The following is a 20,038-nucleotide window of genomic DNA, read 5'->3' as shown; positions in this document are numbered from 1 at the left end:
ACAATTTTTTTTAAATCTTTTTCTTTCACTCATACTCCCTGTACCTACTGATGGACCTTTATGTATTGTCCTGTTTTATGTATTTACTGTTTTGTTGTTGGTTTTCGTCTGCATGCCCAGGGACAACTGATACAAATGAGCTGTTACCTAACTCTGATGCAATAATTGAGCTATCTATCTATCTATCTATCTATCTATCTATCTATCTATCTATCTATCTATCTATCTATCTATCTATCTATCTATCTATCTATCTATCTATCAAAATCCTTTGATGTACTGTAAAATGTTTTAATATAAACAGCCTGCGTGCGTTCTATTTTTCATGAAAAAGTAAATGAATCTGAGGTGAATGTGGTGCTTCATTACATAAAACTGGTTTCTCTCTGACTCACCCACCTGTAGATGATTCCCTTTCGGTGCAAGAAAAACAAACCGACAGCAATCTCTGCAGCATAAAACCTGCAAAATTAAAAACACACATAAATAAACACATAACTTCACAAAAGAAATTTGTCAGGAAACTGATTCTGATGAATACAAGAAAGCAATACATAAGAATCCCTTACCCAAGAGATAAATATGTATCCATCTAACCTTAAATGACCTAATAACATCAGATCCTGTGTACTAGTTAATGGGACTACTCATACCACAAACTACTGATGTACGTCACTGTAACACATTACAGGGGCTGAACTACTAACTCGAGGTGGCTGTAAAGCTTTTAAGCTGCCTGGTGAATATCTCTGTTATTGTTAAAACATGTGCCTGTGGATCGAGTGTCCTTACACTGCCTGTGGCTCCTTGAATTTGCCCATACGTTGGATATGATACATTAGGTCTCCCCCGTTGATGTACTCCATCACAAAGTACAGCCGATCCTAGAAAAAACAAACATGTTATCGCCCAAAGAGCAGCTCTAGATAGATTCTGCACAAAGAAAAGTACAATATGTTCACACTAAAACATCAGTGCATTATATAGGGAATAAAATCATGTAGATATTCATATTCATCTAACAGTCTACAGCCATTTATCCTAACACGTGGTTGTCCTCCTGAGATATTAAAAGGCCTGACGTGATCTATTCTTTCAGTATAGCAGCTGGGGTCAGCTCATATAGCTGTATTATAAGTCAGGAAGCTTTGATCAGTAAATGTAGTTTTTATTAAAGACTCCTTGAGTCACCTTGTCTACGCACAAAGTCTACGTCATACTGGAGACTTCGTATTCAAGGGTGGTCTCAGCTCAGTATTAATTTTCTCTGCAGAGTGCTGACAAACGAGTGCCCACAAAGGTAAGGCAAATACAGATGTAACGGTAGAAAGACAAACAGGGACACACACACACGGTTTAAAATGCAGAGGAGACTGATGGGCTGATGAAAGAATGATGAGGGAGCAAAACGGTCCTCTTTAAATAAAGTATAATAACCACGACTTGGGTTGTGGCTGAAGTTTTTACACACCACAGTCTGGAAGCAGGAGTGGAGCTGCGTCAGGAAGGGCGGTTTGTCTCTCTGGGCCAAGACCCTCTTCTCTACCATCGTACATTCAACGTCGTCATCCTGGATCACCACGTCTTTCTTCAGAATCTTGATGGCGTACAGCTCCTCTGTTGACTTCATCTCTGCCAGCATTACCTGCAGTTGACCAAGACACAATAGGTCAGAGGTCACGATGAAACAAGGAGGCGTTTCTTTGGCTGCCATATTTAAAGCGCTACAATAATTAATGACCTTTTGTATTACCGTCTGCAGTGGCTCTCACCTTGCCAAAGCTGCCCTTCCCCAGCAGGGCCAGGAAGTTGAAGTCGCTCAGTCGGACCCGGTCCATGTTACCTGAAGGCAGGCTGAACCGCCGGTGGTCTGACGGCGTGATCACTTTCTTACCGTGGCCCAGCTTGGCTTTCTGTGGCATTAAAGTAAAACATATACTTAAGATTTTTATTTGTCTACTGCTGTGAGGGTCTTACATGAGTTCTTATGTACATTGATAGTTTCACAAATAAAGCAAATAATAATAATAAATCATATATAAGCTTTACTGTATTGTTTACAAGTAAGTAACTCTGTGTATGGTGCCTCCCCCTCTTGTATGACTACGAGGAGAAGACATTATCAGTCGTCATGCTGGTGTCTAACAGCTGGAGTCAAATATTCACATCTGGCTTTCACAGAGAGTTATCCATGCAGATCACAGATTGCCACAGAAGCAGGACTTAATTACTGGTTGTAAAAAACAAACGTGAGCCCGCTGGAAGTGTGCTTGCCAACTACCAATCACAGCAGGATTGTGTGTAATTCTGCAGCCTTTCAGTTAGATTAATATCATTAAAAAAACCACACATGCATGAAAAGAGATGATGTTAAATGTAGCATAAAGGAATGTAAGATTATGGTACCATATTAATTAAAGTTATCTACTGGATTTTCAATACCATTCATATATGTTTTACTGTATTTTGCATGGCTGGCCATCATATTCTAATATATTATCATCATCTTTTTAGCCACATTTTTGCATCAAAGTCAAATCAACTTTATCTATTCTTTCTCTATTTATTTCGAGAGATCTGAGCGATTTATTTCCCCCACTGACATGCCCGACAGATATTCAGCAGGATCTCTGCGCTGGTGCATTTTGGGAAATTGTGAGGTGGGCAGCGGGGGGTGCCAGCGTTACAAGGTTCCCTGTTGTTATAATGACCAGCCTGCCGAGCGTGTGTGAACAAAAAGGGCAATTAGGACCCTGCCAGCTCTCATCATGGCTCCGGCGGTTGTCTGTTTCTGTCAGATAGAGCAAAGAAAACAGGCGACCGGTGGGGCACCAAGAGGCTGTTGCCAGGCCAACCGTTTCTCTTCTCTTGACTCAATGTGGTAATACACTCAACATAATTACTGTCACATATCTGACTTAAGGTTAAGAGGCTCTATGTGTACACCTGGTTGGGTTAATTAAGAGCAGAATAATGTAAACATTAACTAGGTGTGTCAGTTGTGGTTACAGAGAGATAGTCTGGGGGAGAGAGGTTCTCGTTTTGACCCTTCTCGGACTGTTGACTCTGTAAAGCTACCAAATACAGTAAGTCTAGTAAGTCACTGCAGTTGATTATTTCCACTTGCTAGCCCAGGTGTAACTGAGACAGCTGGAATGAAAATCAGCTGCTCTCTGATATCAGATATATTAGATGTGATGTGAACTGCTACAGCAAGGTGATAAGTAGAAGAAAAACATCAAAGAGGGAATTTAACTGCCTTCCAGGTAATCAGCTTTCTTTCTAAAGGCACATTTTAGGGTCCCAAAAAGATTCAAAGGAAACTGTTACTCAAAATGATGTTGTTTTTTTCTGGTTTATCTCTAACTGCTGCTTTTGTCTTGTAAAATACTGGATATTATCACCTCTTTAGGCCTCTACAAATCAGTCTACTGACAGAAAATCTAGAAAGGAAGATTTACTTTTTGTTGTTTTTTTTCTCAGTAATAACTCAAAGCAAAAGCAAAGCAAAAAGCAAAAAAAAACACATCTCAGTAATAACTCAAAGCAAAAGCAAAGCAAAAAGCAAAAAAAATCACATAAAACTTGAGAACTCCTGCAGTAGGTTACCCAAGGACAGAACTGATCTGGTTTATGTCAACTAAGTTTTACAACACTATACTTGAAAAGTAATGTAACTTCATCACTGTTGTTGCATTTGTCATTTAAATAATGTGGTAATCCTGTGCTTATTTTGTTTACTGCAGCTTGCAATAGTTGTTCTATCATAACTTTGACCTTGCAGAGACATCTAGTGGTAATTTTCAAAATACAGTACAACATGGACCATTTGCATGTATAAAAATGACACATTAACAGTTCACAAAAAAACATATATCTGTTTCAACACAAACAAAAGTTTGGAATATTTATGTCAGTTTGTGGCCACACAAAGTTGTATTCAAACACATACAATACAGCCAGTCTTATATTAAATATAACACTGCCACCATGTGGAGAGATTTGGCATGCACACCAAAGAACCTTCCTGTGGGTGCATCCATTCATACAGAGACTGTGCATAAGTCAGTGTCCATCCATGCTTCATGTCATAAAAGCCTTCTATAGTCCAACCAAAGCCAGACTAGTAGAGGGCGGACTGTGGACCACTGTCAGCCAATGAGTGTGAGCCTCTCTTGGCCAATGACAGTGCACTGATAGTGGCAAGGAACACATTTACTAACAACAATGCTGTCTGGTGTTTGTGTGCAAGACAGGGATTACATATGTTAGAGCTGTTATATACACTTTTATTTTACATTTTATACTCATATGAATTGTAGAAACCTTGGCTGTTAATGTGTTTGCGGCTTAAGTTTTAAAGAGGATGTTGCATTTTGCTCTTGTTTGTGCTGGAGGAACAGCAGCTGCTTTCCTGTTTGCACTGGAAAGCCAAATGCAAATGCTGCAAATGTCAGACTTTGCTGATCTGGCCTTTGCTGCAGGTGCTGCAAAATCCTCAATATGTATGCCTGGATTGTTCCTTTATATTAAAATGATATATAGTCCCTTTAGTTGTATGTTTATGTATGTTAGACAGAAAGAAGGAGGAGGTTAGAGTATGTGAGAGGGGTTAGAGAAATAAAAAGCAGGTTTGTTTAGTGTGTGCATAACAGCAAGCAAATTGGGCTGGTTCAACTATATGTTGTTGAGAGCCTTTGTTAGTAAATCAGATTAATTTGTGGAAGCCCAGCAGAGCTCCACAAACAATCCTAACACAGTAAGTAAAGTGAGTGTGATGCAAGCTGGCAGCGAGAGAAGAAGAGACGGAGCAGGCAGAAGAGCTACCTTGAGATAGTGGATATTTAACTGGCAGGCCTAGAAAGAAAGAAGAAACTCACTTATTAATGCGGTCAGCTGGTGTGTGTCTTTAAAAGGGAGCGACAGAATGCACATGTGGACTGATGAGTCATTATTTCTATATCTGTTCCATCAATCAATAAACAATTAAAAAAACAATCAAAGGCGTGACCAGAAAAACAGAATAAATCCCTTTTCTATCACATCTGGTTGCATCTCTTCAGCTCGCCCCCAGTTTCCACGGCAACCGCACAGTTGTGTGAAGACGCTAGGCCTCAGAAGAAAGTCAAGGTCAGCGTTGCACAGCGCGGAGGGAAATGGAGAAATTAAAAACAACAAGACTGAGTGTCTTGAGGACTGATGTAAGGAGATGACATTTACACTCAGTATTATAACACCTGAGTGCACACACACGGATCTGGACTTTAATAAAACTACCCTCACTCTCCCCATCTCCGTCTTCTCAGGTGAATCCAATACAGCTTTGGACTTGTTTACATTGCAGCGTTTAATATGGCATCCACCTTCTAACCCGCATGTCACAACAGACGTGAAAGAGGTTATGAGTTTTATTTTTGAGGTAATAGAAACCTCACTGATTGAATTGTGCAGTAAACAAGTCGCCCACTTGAGAGCGACTGTTGGTTGCATATCCATTTTTTTAACACGATTTAGCTCTGCTTTACTACAAATCAACAAACACTGCCTAACAGTTTCAAAGCGAACAATAGTGTTTTTGATTTTTGAATGTGTTTGAAACCCAGAAAAAACATCTTATTTACTTATATTTTAGTCAAAGTTACAATATTATTTTACAGTAATAGAAGCAACTATGATGTTCACCATAGAGTCTGCCAGGAAAGTGGAAATGTGGCAGACATATACTCCAATGTAACATAGCCTATACATTTAAGTAAAGTGGATAAAACATGCAAAAGGACTAATGTGGTGCAAAAAGCATGATTGAGAGAAAATATATGAAGACAAAATAACACCAAAATTAATAGAAAGTGGCCTGAATCAATTGGAAAGATCAGATTCCATATGATTTGTGTGAAAAACCCCAGATTTTTTTCACGTGTGCCTGAAAGTAGCCCATCCTTTTATTATTAATTCTCAAGTCAACAATGATGCAGGAATACAGTGCATCAAAGAAGGTCCATGTTGACTTGAACCTAGAAGTACTTCATCTATCCCCTTTTGGCAGCAGCAGCTCAGTGTGTAGGGACTTGGCTTGGGAACCGGAGGGTCGCCAGTTCAAGTCCCACAGACCACAAAATATGGAGTGTGGACTGGTAGCTGGAGAGGTGCTAGTTTCACCTCCGGTGCACTGCCGAGGTGCCCTTGAGCAAGGCAAACTAACCCCAAAACCTGCTCATGGGGCGCTGTTAACCTTGCAGCCCCATCACTCCACCTTTGCATGTCCATAAGTGCATGAAATGTGCATTTCAGCGTGTGTGTGTGTATAAAAAGAGAAAAGAACAATTTCCCCTAGGGGATCAATACAGTATATCTTCTTCTTCTTTTCACCAACGCGAAACTTAGTGCTAGTTTTGGACTGGTGCTGGTGCCGGTTCAGAGTTGGTTCAGCTTGCTGGAATGGCTAGCAACAAACATTAACCAAGTAACCAGCTACCTATTTGTTGGTCAGCTAACATTAACCAAGCAAGCATACCTAATAATTTCTCACATCAATGTTATGTTTGTAACTTTAATGTTACATTTAATTGTTTAAAATGGTTGTAGGTTCAGATTACCACCACTAGATGATGTTCATAGCTGTTTCCATTGACAGAAGTGAGTATTATGAATTAGTATCCATTCATCGGGCCCCCCCAGGAACTTTGCCATCTGTAAGCTTGCCCTGAATATATATATATATATATATATATATATATATATATATGGGAGTATTCACTTTTCTTGCCAGGAGAAGGTGATCTCCCTCTCTGACACACGGGGTGAAAAACACCAGCGGGAACAGAGACAAGGTTACCATGGTGACGGAGAGAGAGGAACATATTTTGTTGGAGCGAGTGTGACAAAGAAAACCTACTTAAGCTTTTATTCAGTGTTACAAATTCACAGACCCGAGTCAACCTCGCTCTCTTGTCCTCACCTCAAACTTCTGCCGGAGCTCCAGGTTGACGTCGTCCACCTCAGGGATAGGAACATTGTAATACTCTCCCTCCTCCTGGTTCAGCAACTTGTACCTGAGATGGGGGAGAAAAAATGGAGGAAAGTGAATTTTAGTTTATTTTAATCCTTCATCCATGCATCTCTTCTCTTCCTCTGTCCACCCGTACAGCAATAAAACCTCACATCTCTGCACCCCTTCAATCATAAGTCTTTGAGGGTTTGCAGGTCCGCCAACTTGACTCTGCTTCCTCTCTAATGTACACATCCCCTCAGCCCACTCATCTCATGACCTGGAACATACAGGACAATACTCAGACAAACACACATGGACGCAAAGTTTCCGAGCTGCCAATGCCAATGTGCAGGTATTTCCTGGAGCCTCTAACTGCGCTCAAAGCAGCAGTCGATCAGGCTCGGTTTAGGCTAGGTGGAGGCAGGTATGCTAACATGGGAGAGTGACTTTAACATCTCTGTGAGTGTGTGTTTATCAGTGTGAGACAAAGCAGACAGACAATGACAGAAAGGTGAGGAAATGACGCCAGCGCTCGGCTGTTTGTCAGAGTGAATGGAGTTTGGCTTCGGCCGGCGGTGTTTATGTCTGTTTTACATACAATGTACTGCTGTTTTAGTGACGTTGGTTGTGGTCCGTGTAGTTTCAAGTTAACAAATTGGCTGTAAGAAATATAATAAAACGGGCTCTTTGTCTATATGCAAAATAAAACTCTTGAAAGCTCTTGAAAACCATAATTTAATCACTGTAAACAGGCTTGTTAAAAAACAAGTTTAAAGGACCAATTGTTAGCTGTGGTAAAATAATTTGTGATAATTATGTGAAGAGACACCTTCACTGAGCTGTATTTATAGTATGATACAGTCACAGAATGACTGTGGAACATTTTACAGAGCAATCCACAGTACTTATTTTCATTACTTATTAAAGGTCAAGTGTGTAACATTGGCAGACATTTAATTTAATATTCATGTTTTCATATAATCACCTGAAAATAAGTTTCACTATGTTTTTGTTACCTTAGAAGGAGCAGTTTTTATCTGCTCCTCTTCCACAGAGGATGCCATGTTGAACCACAGTGCTTCTACAGAAGCCCAGAAGGGGTGCAACTACACCACTAGATGCCACTAAATCCTAGACATTGGTCCGTCCTTTAATTGTTCTATTCATATTCTGTGAATATTCCTCTAATTATGTTTTTAGTTATACCTTTTTTACTCTTACTACAGTCTAATATATATTATTGTATTGTATCCTTTATTTTCAGGCCTCCCTTCAAAAGAAAAGTCACTTGAGCCACATTTTATTATAGATCCCCTCCAGATATGTATTAAGACATATATACTAATAGTCTGTTTGGAGCAATAATGTGTGTCTGGTATGTTTTTCCGCTAAAAAAGTATAATTTCCACATTAAAAGCCTTAAAAAGGCATTAACTCTTGCTGGATACAAGATATCTCCTACTTAATTGAAAACTCCATTCTCTGTATGTGCACTGGAGGCTTCAAGTTTCTACGTCACACTTGTATAAGTTGCAAATTGGACCATTTATTGATGCAATAAATAGAAGTGAAAAATCACTGACCATCCACAATGGGGAGCTTTGATCAGCTCGGACACTCCAAACGACATGGAGCCCATGAAATCGTTTCGAGTGGTTCGGTCCCAATCCCACACCTCAATGGACAGACGGCGGTCCTTATCTGATGCTTTCAGCTTACTGAATATGTAAACAGGGGAAAAAGTAGCAATATGTGACGACAGAGGTCCTTATTGTATTTCCTTGGATTGTTTAGAACTATATAAACTTCTTAGGCACAACAGTAGACACACACACAGACTCACAAGGTAAAGGACTCGTTCCAGCAGGGGTTGAGAGAGGAACGGATGGTCCTGGTCTTCTGTTTGGTCTCGTTCTTTGGGTCGGGGGTGAGCTTGAGTTTAACATAAGGGTCTGATAAACCATTTGGATCCATAGGAATCAGGTTTCTGGCCTCACCCACTAGAAGAAAAAGGGAGACAGAGAGAGAGAGAGAGAGAGAGAGAGAGAGAGAGAGAGAGAGAGAGAGAGAGAGAGAAAATGTAACCATATGTGTGTGTGTTCGAGCCCCGAGCCAGATTCATGACTCCACACATGACTCACGGGTTAAAATGGACAGAGATGGAAGAGTGTAGACAGGAGTGGTGAGTCACTGCAAGTCACTCCAAGACCGGACAGCAAACAGAAATTATCGAAGCTTCAGTCCCAGCAGTTGCTTCTCTGTACTACATATGTGGACTTGGATGACCAATGTCACATAAGTTTTTAAAAAATTTGAACAAAGGATGCCTGAGAGGTATGCTGGGAACAAATTATGTACTTCATGGTCAGCAGTACCACTGGGTACCAAACCGCAATATTTAATTTTTTAGGTACAGATATAAATCTGTAGAAGAGAGTATTTGGTAGGTACTGGCCAGATTTGTTATTTACATTTTCTTTAAACAAATATATTGAGTTAAATCATAATTTTGCTAACTTCTTCTATTGTTTTGATGTAAAACATGTTCCTATTTCTTATGTTTATGTCTCACAGCAAGAATTGACAAAAATAAAGTTTAAGGCGTCGTATCAGTATCAATCACACCCAGCCTTAGTCAGCAGTCGTTGCTATTTATATGCCCCCAACGTTATTTGTTGTGCAAAACAGGCAAAACCACACAGAGACATAGAAAAATAGATAGATAGATAGATAGATAGATAGATAGATAGATAGATAGATAGATAGATAGATAGATAGATAGATAGATAGATAGATAGATAGATAGATAGATAGACACAGACTCCTCAGTTACTCAGCTAATGGCTCATCTAATCAGACACCACATGCTCTGATAACAGGTGCCACGAAGCAAAACATACTCTCAACATTCTCTTGAAGTTGACAGTGTGAAACAGCACCAACTGGATTCTAACACTGGTGGGTGTTAGGCCGCACAACAAATGTAAAATCAACAAAAACAAGAAATACTACTCGCCTAAAAGTCTGTCTCACGCATTCTGTTGTAAAACAAGTAAAAAAGACAGGTGATAATAAACTCTCCTCACTGGAGGCAGTGAATAGATTTCCTGCAGCATACTCTCTTGCATACGGTTAGGCAATAGGTGAGCAGATAATGTGATGGAGGCGTGACGTTTCCCTGTGTGATAACTGACAAGTGGAAAAAAAAAGGAGTGCTGTTACATAGCAACAGGAGTAGGGGGACAGGGTGGTGTGAGCATGCCACCTTCACCATGGCGACAACATCTACTGTAAGTGGCCAATGGGCCGACTCCAGCACTGCCCCACTTAGCATCATCGTGTGAACACACACAACAAATGTCAGCTCTTGGAAAGTCACAAAGAAAGAAAAAAGAAAGAAAGAAAGAAAGAAAGAAAGACAATATAACAGAGAAAATCTAACTCATGACAAAACTGTAACAGACGGAGAGCAGAAACAAGATCACACTGATCCTCTGAAACTGTGTTTACCAGCTCCAATCCCCCCACTCTGCATATTTAAATGTAATCAGACACAGTGCAGGAGAAAAAGGCTGTAATCTGAGTGTTTCAGAGAGTCAGTGTGAACTTTCACACAAGGACACGTTCGCTGAGGTTCTTCATTAAAACAGTGGTAATGTATTTTCGTTCCGAAGCATAAATATTCCAGGGCTGAATACAAAGCGTTCGCAAACATTAGAAAAGACCATGTCATTTAGAGTTGCCGCAGTTCATTTAGGTCTGTCTTAGGGAGATTTAATTAGATTTATTTGACATTTAGCTGTTTGTCATTGCTGGATGTGACTGTGATGTCTGTAAGGAAACATGCTTTTAAGGGATAATAAGCATAATAACATGAAACAGGAACAAGGCTTCATTTTTAGTGGGCGATTAATTAATTAATCAATTAGTCAATTAACAGAAAATTACACAGCAACTATTTTTGATAGCTAAAAATCCCCTTAAATCCACTGTTTCAGTTTTATAATGTGATTATTTTATGTTGCTCGAACAAATTATACAACCTGACTGTGCCTACTAGGCTTTGGAAATCATGATGAGTATTAAAGATCAGATTAATCAGCAATGTATTCATCACTTGCTGTCCTATAGCCTACTGGATTTTCTATTTTGGGCATTTTTTAAGGGCTGTGGGAATTACTTTCCAAACACTGTACAAAAAACTATAAATAGCTTCTAGTGAAGGGAGAAAAACGAGCTCTAAATCTCCATATTCATCACAGTGTGCAAGGAGGAGAGAAAAGAGATGGAAAACCGATTTATGGCAGAAACATGAATGAAAATATAACGCCTTAATATGTAATTCAAGCATGGGAATCCTTGAATGAAAAGAACAGGGCTCAGATCACAGGATTTGAATAAGGACAATAAGGTGGTATATCATAATATTTCTTGTCAACTTATCATGCTGTACCAGCTTTCTGCAGTAGAGGGCATTGTAGGTCTCTCATTCTGAGTTGCATATATATGACAAAAACAAAAAAAAAGCCAGTGTCAGAAGCTTTTACCTTGTTCATGAATGTGTTGCTTCAACCTCATAGTTCACTCCTTATCCAATACAAATTCTCAGCTACAGTAATCCCCCTCCCTGTCTCTTTGTCTCTCTCTTTCTGTCTCTCGCTCACCCACAAGCCCACATACACACATATACACACACACACTGATACTGTTGCACAAATTCACACACACACAATAAAAAGTACCAGGAGCAGAAGGAAAATCTCAGCATCCCACGTTCTCATCTAAATCCTCCCCTCTGCTGGCTGTGGCAACGTTACAGGCATCAGTCACTTCCATGGCAACGCTGGCGCCAAACAACGCCAAAGCAACTTCAACAAGCGTGTAAACACACTAATGAGGCAAACACACACACACACACACACACACACACACACACACACACACGCAGACGACTGTACACACATGCAGAACACAGAAGTGTGTGTTTAAATTTCACACACAGTAAATGTATTTGCGTACATGTGCAGTCTCTCTCTCTCTCTCTGTCTCTCTCTCTCTCCCTCTCTCTCTCCCTCTCTCTCTCTCACTCTCACACACACAGACACACAATGAAACATCATCATCAGCAGTGATCAAGGACCATCTCTGCTGTCTGTTGTTGCTTAGATACAACAAGAGCTGCTTTCCTTCTGTATCCTCCCTTCCCATTGCTCCTTATGAGGTAGTTACCAATAAAATTGTGTGTGTGTGTGTGTGTTTACTTTATCACTTGTTGGGGGGGGGGTATAACAGACATGATACAGGCAGAAAAAGCAGATTATACGTCTCAATGTTAACTCCATTAGAGACTTCACCTATTCACAATCACTGAAATGAGGCTGCTGTTCACATTATGCATCATAGAAGAAGAAAAACCACCACTCTGCATCCACTCTGCTGCCGTTGCAACCGTCCTGCACTGTCACACGCAGTTAAATGTTCTGATTTTACAAAAGTACCAACAAATACACGAAAAGACAGTGCAGTGACACTTTTACAGCCTCGATCCTTTGTAGTTTAGAGATAATGAGGGACAAAGTTCAAGTTCTTTCTTCTTAAAAATGTTCTGTGTCATACGATAATTTCTCTAAACAGTGTTATTCTCCGCACTCAGTGTTACCAGTAAAACTAAAGACAATTTCAGTCAGAAACTTGAGTCTGCATACGATCATCTCAACATTATCTTCTGTATCTGATCTGAATGCCTGCTTAATAAAAATATGCCACAGCTAAAAATTACATCTCATTTGGATCCCGGGGCGGGTGCGTGTGGTGTGCCGACAGTGTAATCTCCCGAAAAGGCTTTGAAATTCAAATGTGTTGTTGCATAACAATGCCATGTGCAACCAATGAATGCCTGATAATCTGGGGGAAAGCTGCACGGCCGGACGGGAGCTGGATGGATCCCAGCAGTGTACTGCCAGGGATGTGAATGCAGATGTCACACACAAACAGACACAGTGGAGGGAGAAGGAGACCCAAAATGACCTTAAGATTTCTATTTCTGTATGTGGTTGTTTTAAGGAACTGCTAGGAAATTCAACAAAGGCCGGGCTTTAGAAGGAAATGATACTCTCCAGTGAGACATGAGTGGTGCTTTGGGTTTTTGTAAAATTCCACCCACTCTCCCCTAAAACAGAATTCATTGAACACTTGTCTTGAGCGCTTGTCTTTTTCAGTGAGAAAGTGTTTAAGTATACTATTTAAAGGATAATGAGTTCTGCTGAGTTGACAACCAAAAGCAGAACAATATACAAAAACAATATAGTATATCAAAACAAAAGTAATTTCTCCATCTGAGATTTATTGGCAACATTTAGCCTTTCAAAAAACATAAAGACAAGAACAAAATAGTGGATTGATTAAACGGCGTGTTTGTTTGCCCTGACAGTAAGCTGCTAATGTTAGCACGTCCGGCCAACGAGCTTATACCTGCAGTAGTAATGCATTACTTCCATGGGTTAACGTTAAAAGTGAAACAAAGTTAAAACACGAATAAAGTCTGGCTTGTAAGTTAGCAAAGCAAGATAAACAGAGTTATGTTAGACAGAAATAACTCTCTGATCTTATGTTTTTCTTTATCATAACACTAGGATTATGTGATGAGGATGCTAACCTTTTGCTTGGGACATGCACAGCCGCTACGTGCATGCAAGTTACGTGCATATTTAAGATCCTTTTACAGGGTTCTTATGTTAAAATGAAGCTGGAAGCATGACAAAGTCAGCCAGAGACAGCGTTTTCAACCCACTCATGAAGCAAAACATGTTAGCTTAATAAACTGCAGCTGCTGTGTGTTGTGTGCACAGCATATGTGTGGTGTTAGAAACAGGACATTACTACATTTATTAACTTTTTATACACGTCACAGGCGGCTTTAAAAAAATGTAAAAGTGTGTTCAAAGCTCATGAAGAAGTGTTGAGCTTTAATGAACTTGGAAATAGTGGTTTGATAAACACAATTTCTAGTAATTTTTTCTAGTCATCTATTTCAGCTGCATATCATATTTGTCATGGATAGTGAACAAATATTTATTAATAAATAAATACTTAATAATACTAAATAATAGATATTTCATATTTATATGTGAATATATGGCTGCAACTGCATTATATTGTATCTTTCAGTATCTGTTTATTGTTGCCAGGAGGAGTTAGTTGTTGACAAATACATGAACAATACATTATTCTTAAAAAAAATAATTTTAGTAAAACTACATTGTGTTATACTGGATTTATATATATAAATATGCTGCATGGAATTAAAATAAACTGTTGTTGCTGATGTACATGATACAAATATTTTAAAAAAGGTAAAAACCTAACCTATTCATGCATGCTGTCACAGAAAACACAGAAAACACACACGTACCAATCAGATAGAGACCCACTAATTGATGCTGTGAGAATAATATTTGTCAAAGAATAAAAAGGCTAATATCAGATATTAAGCCTTTATTTGTACGACAGGGCTGATGTCTTGCTATGAGTTGTGTCACTGGAGGAAAAAAGTCTTGTTCAACAGTGCTTCAAACCTGAGGCGAGCATGTCAGCAGTGGGAAATCTCACCCTGAGTAAACCGCTGTGTGCTCATTTTAGCCCCATCCTCAGATGCCCTATAAATGTTTGTGTCTATCTAGGCAGGTCGAGGGGGGACGTTTGCATGTTTACCTTTTCTAAGACTAAACTTCCCCACATGCCCACAAGTAATTTATGTCACTTTTGCTCCAAGACACGTCGATCACAGGGGTAAGAGAAGGATGACAGAGGCAATCAGTGGGAAAAAAGGAAAAGGAAAGAAAAACATTTCAAGGGAGGTAGAAAGAGCAAGAGAGACAGCACGTAGAAGAAGAAGGGAATGGACAAGCCACTTAACCGAGCAACGGTTTTAGCTTGTTGAAAAAGAGAGGATGATGTAAAAAAAGAAAAGGACAGATGTTGATGTCTTATTGAGGAAGAAAAGGAAGGAAGAAAATGAGTGTGACTGAATGGACAGGAGCTCAGCAGGTACAGAGGGAAAATGGATGAAGAGAGCAAGGAGGAGAGGCATGCTGAGGTCTCGAAGGAACAGGTAGGAGACGATAACAGAAAATGTCAATATTGGAAGAAGGGATGGAGGGGAGAGATAGAGAGAAAAGAGGAGAGGAAGGGGGGTTGCGGAGTGAGAGAGAGAGAGAGAGAGAGAGAGAGAGGGAGAGAGAGAGAGAGCAGGAGATGTGTCTGTTTTCTTCGCTGGAAAGATTTAATCAAGTTCACATCAGTGCAGTGAACCACAAAGGCCCGCCACTTGTCTGTGGGAGCCAGAGGGGAGTCGGAGAACAAGCTGAGGCTTCACTGTTCAGACCGCTGCCATTAGAGAGGGGGAAAAAACATCTTAAACTCAAAACAAAACACTGCAGAACATGTATCCTCTGCCTTCTCTCCCTCCCGTATTGTGTTCTCAGTATTGATCTTTATCTGTGTTTCTCCTCCTTCGATACTGTCAATCACAGTCCACGCTTTGTCTCAGCTGGTGCGTCGTTTTCATTATTGTACTTCAGGTTTCTATCCTTTTAATCTAACCTGGATCCGCTGAAATTATTTCACTAGTAATAGACTCTAATAGACGAGGAAGAACAATTCATTTAATTCACATTAAGTCTCAACAGCTGACTCTGCATCTTTCTTTTATTATTATCTCTGTACTCAGTATAATACATACAATACTGGGAACATTTGCACATTCCTCTGTCATTATTTTGCACATTCCATCTATTAAACACTTCACAGCTCATCATATTTTTTAAATAAATTGTTTTATTATATTGTAAATATTTCCATTTCTTGACTTTTGCTGTACTTTATTTTCCTTTTCTTTTATTATGTTCATTGTCATGCACCTAAACAACAAGGCAATTCCTTGTACCTGACAATAAACCTGATTCTTATGGTAAAAACCTTGTATTTAATGGTTCAGTTTGTAGGAGGATCTGTCAGCAGAATAACTTTAAAATATAATATTCATCGGTATGTCTTTATTAGTGAGTAATTACCAGAAAATAAAAATCATTGTATTTTTGTTACCTTAGAATGAGCGTTTTTTTTATCTACAGAGGGTGAAGGTCCTCTTCCACAGAGGCCGGCATCTTGAACTGCCATGTTTCTACAGTAGCCTTTTTTGCAGCCTTACTGCTGGATGCCATTAAATCCTACACACTGTTTCTTTAACCTTACACAATGCGTAAGCAAGCATTACATAAAGATTAGTGCTTAAATCTATCAGTTAACCGATTAGTTGTCCAACACATCAAAATTGACAACAATTTTGAAAATGTATTCATCTTCAAAGTCTTTTATCAAGCAAAAATGCCAAATAATTATTAAATATGATGATTTGCTGCTTTTTTCTGTTTTTTTTAAATTTATTTTTATTGTAAATTTACTAACTTTGAGTTTTGGGCTGTTTTTACCAAACTAATGAACACACTCACTTGTTGCCGCTCTGAGAAAGACAGCTAGAGCAGCCATATGATGAAGGGAAAACAGACACAGAAGTATTTTTTCTAAACATCAGACACCACATATGCCAGTAGCAGGTGCTGCAGAGCATACGGCTGTACGTTTACTTGTAGTGGACACAGTGTGAAGCTGCAGCAACACTTTTTATAAACGCTGGAACACTGGTGGGAGTTTTTGGTGTGTGTATTCATTAAATCAAGGACAACACAAGGGGGGTGGGGGTGGGGGAAGCACATCAATTTAACATGCTAACAGCCGTCTTTCCCACTCTCTCCATGAATGCGAGCCAGTTCAGTTTCAGTTGTGTCTCTTTAGCCTAATCTGAAACGACTGAGGTAACCATGTCAACGAGACCACCGCTGTCATCACTGTTAATATTCCGCCTCATTTCCTCGTTCTTGCTGACGGTGGTTGTCACATCACAGACCTTGTTTCCACAGCGCAACGGACAAAAGAGCTGAATGTTGCAGCAGAGCAAATAAAAAAGACAGCGATATGATAAACTGAAAAGCAATTCAAGTAGAGAGAACAAATGATGTAAGACTACTGTGAATACAACTTTCTCTCCGTCCCTATTGCTATCCATCTGGAAGACTGTAAACAAAGAAAACATTTTTATTAAAGCAACATATTTCTAAATCAATCACATCAGCCACTCTGTTCCCGCTGTAGCTGGAGGTTATTCCTGTCTGATCCCCACTGAGTTAAAAACATTTTATTGGCCTCAGCACTCAAATTCCCTGACCACCACCATCTCACCGTGTGTGTGTGTGTGTGTGTATGTGTGTGTAGTGTGTGTGACAGAGAGAAAGAGGTTGTGGAAGTGACCCATTTCTCTCCCTGCCAAAGGCGTTTTAACACCGGAGAGTCGTCCACTCCAGGTGCTGCTCTTGACTGACAGGATAATTTGGAGGTGTTGAAAATACACACACGGGTTATGAAGGAAGTCATGACTTCATTTTTGTGCTGACACAGATGCATACAGTAAAACCTTGTCCAACCACTTCAGAATTTTATCATTTTAAACTTAAGCTATATATCTACTTCATTTTGTTTCTTTTAAACTCTTTTCCAACATTACTCTTGCCTTTATTCCTCTCTTTAAGTCTTTATCACTGCAACTTCATCATTGACCTCACTGATGATGATTCAGAATGGCACCAAATTCATTCTGTTAAAGGTTGCGTTCTGCTTTTTGGTGAAAGTAACTGAGTCACAGTGGTTCTTCTCAACCTTTTTGGTGTCAAGGACCGCCAAATTGACCCATATTTGACAAGATGTAGTTTTATACATTATTTATAGAACCACTACCATAGAGCATGCAACAGTCCTTTTCTGGCTGAGCTGCCAGAGCTGCCTGTATGTATCTAAATAAAAATGGATCTGGTTCTTTAAGACTTTTTCATTTTTACTGGACCATTTGGCTCATGATAATGCAACGAGTGTCTTCACCATTGTTCCTAGGGGCTTGGTTGACCTGGGCAGGGCTGCAGACAGACATATAGATTCGTATCCACTTGGCAGTGATAAAATCACTTGCGTAACAAATGGGAGTTTAATGCCAGTTCTACCTCCTAGTGGGCAGGAAGAAGACTCCCAGGTTAATCCGTTAAAAAAATGTGTTTATTATAACATCCAAACTAAAAACCCTGGCATCAGAGTTAAAACTGACACTGACAAAGAAAAGAAACCTTTTTGTCGAGCAAAATAACATGTTTAGCATTGTAAAGTTACAGTTGTGGCAGCATATTGACATATTTTCCCTCTGCATCCTTTCATTGAGTGAGTGAGTGACCACATGAGACAAGTGCTACAGGCAGAATGAACACATTTTTCTGAATAGTTCATTAACACAAGTCTCAGCCACTCATAGTATCCGGGAGATATGAATATGAATAAACCCAGAGATTTTCTTTCAATGGTCTAAAAATTAACCACTCACAGTCACATCAGGGAGCCTCTTGCTCACGTCACTCTGAGACTGAACGCCATAAAGTGCCGCACAACACAAAACGACACACCGACTGAGACCAACCTGTGACGTGTAGTCTGTCCAAGCTGACCTCGATCTTGAGGAAGAGGCGACCCCGACGCTCCGTGTGGTCCGTCCCACACAGGCTTGGCACGTTGACCACGCACTGCTTGTGCACGTTCATGTCGCAAGCTAGAGACAGAAAACAGAGTGTTGAGTTTATCTGCAGAGGACTTTTGTAACTCCTTGTGTTAAAAATGAAATGTTCCTCTTTCCTTACTGCATCTGAAGGTGAATCATGCATACAAGGGGATGACAGGTAATGAATTTAAACAGCTTAATGCAATTTGTGATATAGAGTTGTGTGGTGCGGTGGGGAAAAGAAACTTGAATTAACCTTTATTCTACAGAGATCTCAGCAGCAGTCACAGAGTGAGCACAAAACAATTTTTTTGCAGGGAGCTGTGCTAAATTACTCTAATTAACAAAAAAATGATTTGAAAAAGGATTCATGGAACCACAGAGAAGAGGACAGAGAGTTGTGGTTTTGAACTCAGTAAACCTGAAGTTACACTTAAAAATGCTTTTAAGAGCAAACACACATTTAAGATCAACTCTCAGGTTATCTCATGATTTATCACATGTATGCTCAAAGCAGAAATAGATAAAAGGACACAATACATAAGATATAAGGATTTAACTTGCATCTGTTTATTCTTTAAAAAAATGAACTGAAATGAAAAGTTCAAGTTTTCTTCATGTAGAATCTTTAATATCTCTTCAGATTTGAGAGCCAAAAGAAACTGGATAAATCACTTTTACAACTATTACAACTATTACTACTAAAAATGTAGCAGATTCATAAAGGCCTGCCCTGTTTCTGAATGTCTTCTGGACTTCTCACAACATACTGAAGTAAAGTTAATGCCTGTTTTAACCTTTTAGAGGACTGAGACTGTAACTCCAGCTACAGACCGAATGTGGCAAAAAGATTGGTTTTGGAGATGATTCAGTACAGAAATTCTATTTTAGATGAGTGAAAGCAGCAGTCAAGGTGCTCTGTAGCACTTGACATCAATAAGTTATCGCCACATTAACTTAGAAAATATATAATCACTCCAGGAAATGAGACAACATTTGATATTGTAGGGAAATTAGATGAATCATGGTACAAAAGGGGAGTAGAGTTCTGTTTTTTTGTGTGTAAATAGCAGCAATATATTGGCATTGGCATTAGTGTGAGCAGTAAAATGAGAATGGAAAAGTAATTTGTGGGTTAAATTTGTGGGTTAAGAGAGAGAGAAGGTTGATGGGAAATCTTAATTTTGATAAACATTACTTGTTACTTGCTATCTTATTCTTATCTTTCTTATCTTTATTTATCTTTATTTTTTTAAAAGTACTTTATTCTTGTGTGATTTTTGTGTGACTTGTATATTTTTGTGTTATTTATATATTTATCTTTTTTGTGTGTGTGTGTGTGATTGTATATTTTAAGCACCATTGCACCAAGACAAATTCCTCGTATGTGTAAAAAC

The 20,038-nt window shown here is 39.3% G+C and overlaps 1 protein-coding gene across 2 annotated transcripts in view; it reads right to left on the bottom strand.

The window, feature by feature from the left end:
* Positions 1–20,038, bottom strand: part of prkcab (protein kinase C, alpha, b) — a 104,349-nt gene that overhangs the window by 11,717 nt on the left and 72,594 nt on the right. The window contains exons 5-13 of one of the 2 annotated variants that reach the window (XM_051388856.1): positions 18,564–18,692; positions 8,835–8,991; positions 8,575–8,709; positions 6,959–7,052; positions 4,828–4,857; positions 1,773–1,913; positions 1,472–1,645; positions 793–884; positions 400–462 (exon numbers count right to left, since the gene is read on the bottom strand). In XM_051388856.1, coding sequence (XP_051244816.1) covers positions 400–462; positions 793–884; positions 1,472–1,645; positions 1,773–1,913; positions 4,828–4,857; positions 6,959–7,052; positions 8,575–8,709; positions 8,835–8,991; positions 18,564–18,692 — 1,015 coding nt within the window. The remainder of the gene's footprint in view (positions 1–399; positions 463–792; positions 885–1,471; positions 1,646–1,772; positions 1,914–4,827; positions 4,858–6,958; positions 7,053–8,574; positions 8,710–8,834; positions 8,992–18,563; positions 18,693–20,038) is intronic. The other variant, XM_051388857.1, reaches the window with a different exon arrangement.

Source organism: Dicentrarchus labrax, unplaced genomic scaffold, assembly GCF_905237075.1.
Source record: "Dicentrarchus labrax unplaced genomic scaffold, dlabrax2021, whole genome shotgun sequence".
Taxonomy (NCBI): Eukaryota; Metazoa; Chordata; class Actinopteri; family Moronidae; genus Dicentrarchus; species Dicentrarchus labrax.
The sequence above is the reverse complement of the archived record's forward strand: the minus strand, read 5'-3'. Positions and strand labels throughout refer to the sequence as shown.